General features: G+C 34.8%; 1 protein-coding gene across 2 annotated transcripts; it reads left to right on the plus strand.

Moving 5' to 3' along the window:
• The first annotated feature begins 708 nt into the window (after nt 1-708).
• LOC121267391 (endonuclease 1) lies at nt 709-4,399 on the plus strand. 2 transcript variants are annotated; one of them, XM_041171259.1, is made up of 9 exons: nt 709-943; nt 2,154-2,334; nt 2,449-2,556; nt 2,812-2,867; nt 2,962-3,045; nt 3,145-3,240; nt 3,712-3,776; nt 3,919-3,992; nt 4,116-4,399. In XM_041171259.1, the coding sequence occupies exons 1-9, from the start codon at nt 812-814 to the stop codon at nt 4,238-4,240; spliced, it is 921 nt and encodes a 306-aa protein (XP_041027193.1). In that variant the 5' UTR covers nt 709-811; the 3' UTR covers nt 4,241-4,399. The 2 variants fall into 2 exon arrangements, with proteins under 2 accessions (XP_041027193.1, XP_041027192.1); XM_041171258.1 differs by having other exon boundaries at nt 716-943; nt 3,919-4,037.
• The last annotated feature ends 1,957 nt before the right edge of the window (nt 4,400-6,356 follow it).

Here is a 6,356-nt window from a genome sequence, read left to right on the forward strand (position 1 = left end):
ACTGGAATCGATTGAATATGCTTGTGACGAATGTCCAATGATAACGCTACGTATGGCGCCCTTGCTTTCCCTGTACTCAAATCTTCCAATATTATCTGAAGTACTACTTCATGATTACGTATATATCATCATAATTTCTCATACAATATATACCAGCATCTTCTTTCTTTGTGTTGTAGATGATTGTTTTCTTTCACGTTTAATTTAATGCCGTGGCAGAGAGGCTGGATAGCCCAAGCTGGTGGGGTCAGCCTAGCAGCTACATATATATCCTCAACCATTATTTTCACTTCTGAAACGAAAATTGCTCGATTAAGCAAGATAAGGATAGAGATACTGCATCTTCCCTTTGATGTGTAGGCAGTATGGCATGGCCCCACTCAACCATCAGAATAAAGCGTCAAGTTTCCCCATACGCGAAGACTTCACAATCCTTCCACGTACGTTCTCTCAATTATTTTTTAAGCCAAGACATAAGACTTTCTGCCTTGTAGTTACCTGTACTCGACTGAGTTCATGCCTAATTTAGTATGGGATTCCTTCTCTATGCCAGAATATCCCCACCTTGCTTGTATTATATGTCAACATTAGGGTGCTTAAAAAGTGGGAAGTAATAACTTGCACCCAATGATCAATACGGCCAGTACTTAAAATTTGTATATATATATATATATATATATATATATATATATATATTATGTTGCTTGCACATTCTGGTGGGGCTTAATTCATATGTTTTGTGTTGTAATGTTGGAGAAGGCCGAGATAGAGGAATAGGTGATCAAAGGAAACAGAAATATTTAGAGAGGACATGGGCAAGATTATCATGCAGAGTTGGTCTCCATTTTGGTATGTTTTGTTGCTGAGTTTTGCTTTGGTAGTAGGACCAGGAGCGCAGGGCTGGAGCAAAGAGGGGCATATCATGACATGTCGGATTGCGCAGGTAATCCATCTTTGATATTATCCCATTTTTTCTGGCAAGATCATTGGTTGTTTCCATGGCTGGGGATGTTTACAGAAGTACTTAATTTTGCGTGTTTTTTTTTTTATTATTTTTTAAGTTTTTGTTTATATATAGGTCAATATGCCATAGAAACAATTGAACGTACAACGTCTGACCCGCCCTTTCCTTCTTCTTGTCGTCTCTGTTTTTTGACAATCAGGTCAGGATGAGTGGTTTTGTCACTTGTATGTATGTAGAGCTTGTCCGTGAACGTACTCATCAAGTTTGAAGTTAATCTAGCTAGCTGTGTACGTTTGCCAATTCAGCTTCATTCCTTTCCTCATGTCTTTTGCGTTACCTTTCGCAATTTTTATTTGCCACCCTCTTTAGCCTTGCGCTAAGAAATTGACCAATTGATCAACTTGATTTTGAAAAAGAGTTTGCTACTCATCATCTGGACACACAAATTTATCGTAATATAGCATCATGATATGATGTGATAATTAGATTATCAAGTGTCCATATTCTAAAAATACTTAATAATTACTCTTGTTTGGTGAACTAAAATTGGTCGGTTTTGATTCAAAAGGATGAGGGGCTCCAAAATTTTAAATAAATTGGGGGAAAGAAATCTCGTATTACCCTCTCTATCCATTATGATATGAATCAAGATACACTTTGTCTATAATATTTAATCCATGACTCAATTATGATGCCTAACGCCTAAAGCATTGAGTGGTTTGAAGTTAGTGCTACCCTTTCTTCACTAATTGGTAGAAGGATGGCTAAACAGCCTTCAAGGGATGGTCCGACCACCCTAAGAGGAGTGGTTGGTTGGGCCGTCCCCAACACAGGCCAAGTGGTTAATTGGTTCAGCGATCACCCCGTGCTGTGGTGGATCTCTAGCCATCCTAAGGGGTGGCGGCCACCATCTATAAGGATTTTATAAAAATAAATTCACAAATTAATATAGTTTAATGTAGTACGTCAGATTGTAAAATTATTTTTATTGTAAAGTAAATCTAACGGATCACATTAAACTATATTGTGATCAATCTATTTTTGTAAAATATCTTTATGATTATAACACTTCTCTTCTTAATGTATACTTGCATTTCACGTATGTTCATTCCCTCAAGAGAAGGGGATATTTCAAGAAGGTTCATAAATCCAGAAATCATGACGAAATTATGCTACTAAAACTTAACAGGAACTTCTAGGGTCTGAAGCAGCAGAGGCTGTTCGAAATTTGTTACCCCATTATGTGAATGGCGATTTATCAGCCCTTTGTATATGGCCTGACCAAGTCCGACACTGGTACAAGTATCGGTGGACTAGCCCTCTTCACTTCATTGACACACCCGACAATGACTGCACGTTCAACTATGAAAGTAAGCCTAAATATTGTCACCAAAAACTTGATGATCATGTCACCTTATCATCATCAAACTCATAGCAATGACATATCTATTAAAATGGTAACCTTGAAACTTTTGTGGGTTTAGGGGACTGTCATGATCCGCATGGCAAGGAGGACATGTGTGTCGCAGGTGCCATTCAGAATTTTACCTCTCAACTTAAGCACTACAGAGAGGGAAGTGCTGATCGTCGATGTAAGTATATAAATCCAATTTATATAACAACTTGTGTTGTTTTTGTCCTTAGAATGTTTGGTTTTTCAATTGAGATTCTCTCTAGTTTCTTGATCTTATTGGATGTTCCAATACAGAGAGAGATAGACACTACATTCTCTGAGAAAACCTTATATTAGCCGTATTAAATATCTAAGACCCACATATATAATGTGTGTCTCTCTAATTCAATTTAGCAAAAGAATGTCTATTCTTATATCATCAAGGCCTTTGCAGATAATATGACCGAGGCCTTGTTATTCTTGTCACACTTCATGGGAGATATCCATCAGGTATGAATACACATGTGAGAAACTTGAAGATCCATTTTCTACAGCCTTTGGGATTCCAATTCAAGCATTCATGTGTTTGTTCTTGGGCTTTCAGCCGATGCATGTTGGATTTACAAGTGATGAAGGGGGAAACACCATAAATCTACGCTGGTTTAGGCGCAAGTCTAATCTGCATCATGTAAGCCAATAATACTCCAATCAACGGTGGAGATCTTTCATGTCCTTGCAACTCTTTCTTCACGTTATAGTTGACCTGACCTATCTATTGACTGTACAGGTTTGGGATAGGGACATTATTACAACGACTATGTCAGATTATTATGAGAAGGACATGGAAGTCCTTTTGGAAAACATAGAGACAAACTTCACCGACGTAAGATAACTAACCAATTAACTTACTAAACATTAAAGTGGCAGTCCAGTACGAGATGGTATTTCATAGCTTCTAAGTTAGAAATTCGAGAGGACAAAAGTTGAAACCATATATGATAGTAAAGGTTGACCTTAAGATCATGAGATGTGTTTTGGACCAATTAGATATTTTGGGAGTGTTGTGGTGACGGATTCGCCCTTAGGTAGTAGCTATGGCTCAAACCATTCTGTAGCAGGGAGGGGCTCCTATGGTCATGTCCAATGAAGGTTGTTACGCTAGTCGCTCCTGCCTCCAATTTCATTGAGAAAAAAAAAAAACTAATTAACTTCCTTAGTACTTGTATTTGGGAAGCGAGTTTAATGTTTTGGATAACTAATTAATTCAATAAGTTTTATAAAAGTAAATTCACAAACTAATATAGTATATTAGATTGTAAAATTACTCTAATATCAATTCGCATTAAAAATACAGGGAATATGGACGTCTGATGTTACATCATGGGAGCATTGTGATGATATTCTTTCATGTGTAACCAAGTGAGCTTTCTCTGATCTGTGGAATAATTCCCCATTCTTCATACTAATTAATTTCATTATATGCTTCTTTTCGCCAATATTTACGTGTATCTTTTCAACTTAATTTAATTTGTTGACATGCTTCATTTTTGCACATATGTAGGTGGGCTTTAGAGAGCATAAACATAGCTTGCAGATGGGGTTACAAAGGGGTCGAGCCCGGTATAACTCTGTCGGGTATATATGCAAATCCAACCCACCTCTTAAAAACTATAATTCATTGTATTGGGAAATGAATCAGAAAATGATGACAGATAATGAATTAAATTGAGTTAAGTACAATTTTGTGTGTGGTTGCAGATGATTACTTTGACTCAAGGATGCCAATTGTTATGAAACGAATTGCACAGGGAGGAGTTCGATTGGCTATGATTTTGAACCGAGTTTTTGGTAACTCGAACGAAGGATTTGCATCACCAACTTAAGCATGCATGCATGCAACCGCAATGGCTTTCAATGTTCAATATCGATCAATATTACATATTGATCTTCATTTTAACCAATTATACATACATAATTAGTTTGATTCCATTTCTCCATAATATTCATACTTGTATTTAATGATTATAATCCCTTACGATATTGTTAGTCATTGACGACTTATTTCTAATTAATTATGGATCATTGCGTAGAAATGACTCATGTTTATCTCAGATCATGTAAAAGCATTGTCGACTGATCATGCTGTCTTATTTATCAAACCATAAATAACTTACAAATGTTTCATTAATTTCGTGAATGAGAAAAAATAGACAGAATGTATGTATGTTTTTCATCCGTCTGCTTTTTATAAATTGATTACTCTCACTTATAACGGTGAAATACTTTATACCTATAAAGAAATTTGAGAGTTACAAAGATAGAAAATAAAAGTCCTAAAAAATTGTTGATTATTCAAGTGTTTTAAGGGAATCGAGAATTATAGGAACAAATACAAGCATAAAATAATCAAATGCATGAAAACTCTCACATTTCACTTAATATGAATGTAAGAGATCTTATGTGGTGTTTGGTTGGGAATCCTGTTAGAAAAGATCAAACAGAGCTTTTATGAGTTGATCAGAGTGAGGCAATTGTTAATCTGTTTCTTAGACAAATATTACCTCCCACTCACGAAATGAGTTCTGCAAAAGAGAATTTGGCAATCTTGTCCTCAGGATACAATATTGTTTATATAGTGTGCAGATTGTAAATTTTGAACAGTAATCTTAGAACGAACAGATGTAATATATAGCAGCAATTGTAATGTTTCATCTGAATTTTAAATAAAACGGTTTCTATCAAAATGGTGTGGAAATAACTGTCAAGATATGAAAAAACATATCATTTCGCTAGAATTAAAAATATTATGAAAAGAATTCCATCACTTGCAAAGTGCGTCTAAATCGTCAATGCGTCGTGCGGGCGGTCAATGCTTTGCACTAGGTGACACAATTATTGTGTATTTACTCTTATATTTCAATTTATGTATTGTGAAACTCATTCACTCATAAATCACTAAAAGTTTACTTGTCTTTCCAATGTGGGACTAGCAAAAAATCATATTAGATGGAAACTTCAAAAGTCAAAGTCAAATTTGAGGGAATTTGAAATAATCCAACTAATCCTCATTTGTTTTTGCAGATGAGATGAGATAAATTGATATAAAAGTCGAAAGTTAAATAAAATATTATTAGAATATATTTTTTTAATACTATTTTTGTTTTGAAATTTGAAAAGTTTAAATTGTTTATTTTATTTTGTGTAGAAATTTAAAAAAATTATAATTATTAGATGAGATGAGAATAATTATAAAAACAAACGAGGCGTACTTGGTTTGGATGGCTTTATGAGAAGGAATTAGATGTATATGAGAATGCCCAATCCCCCATTTGAACAAAATGTGGATTCTATCTTCTAAATAGGTGGGAGGATACATTCCCATGGAATTGGGAATTTCTTTTTATTTTAAATTGAAATATTACCCTTTCTAAATTTCTTAAATTACACATGTAATTTTATTTATATATAAACTATAATTTATTAGACCATAAATATTCAAAGCAAAAGAATTAGAGCTCGTTTGGACACTTAGAGTCTCTTAGAATTCTATAAATAACAGTTTTTTTTATATATAAAAGGAAATTTTTATTAATAGAGAAAAATTAGATCACAAATGAAATTGATCCAACCAAACAGATTGAGAAGCACACATACACATTGGGACAGAGCCCATCCACATCTCCACATCTGCAACTTTCCAATATAAGTTTTGATATACCCAATTGAGTACTAAACTGCAAACCATAAAACATAGCCAACAACTCCATAGATTCAGGTTCCAGTACTTCATGCTCTATCTTGCTGACTTCCAAAACCACATTCCCATTTTCATCCCTTACAACAGCACCAACACTAGCTTTGTGAATGTGAAAAAGCATTGCACCATCAACAGTTAGCTTAGAAAAACCACAGGGAGGAGCATTCCAACAGCACATCTTATTCACCTTAAGAGATGGACCAACTCTAGCGATATTAAGAGAACATTGCAAATTTAAAGCA

Source organism: Juglans microcarpa x Juglans regia, chromosome 5S (genome assembly GCF_004785595.1).
Source record: "Juglans microcarpa x Juglans regia isolate MS1-56 chromosome 5S, Jm3101_v1.0, whole genome shotgun sequence".
Lineage (NCBI taxonomy): Eukaryota > Viridiplantae > Streptophyta > Magnoliopsida > Fagales > Juglandaceae > Juglans > Juglans microcarpa x Juglans regia.

Coding starts and splice junctions, on each gene's coding strand:
- LOC121267391 (XM_041171258.1), top strand. CDS start 812: ATGGGCAAGATTATCATGCAGAGTTGGTCTCCATTTTGGTATGTTTTG. Junction 2,335..2,448: donor CTGCACGTTCAACTATGAAA/GTAAGCCTAAAT, acceptor TTGTGGGTTTAG/GGGACTGTCATGATCCGCAT. Junction 3,777..3,918: donor ATTCTTTCATGTGTAACCAA/GTGAGCTTTCTC, acceptor GCACATATGTAG/GTGGGCTTTAGAGAGCATAA.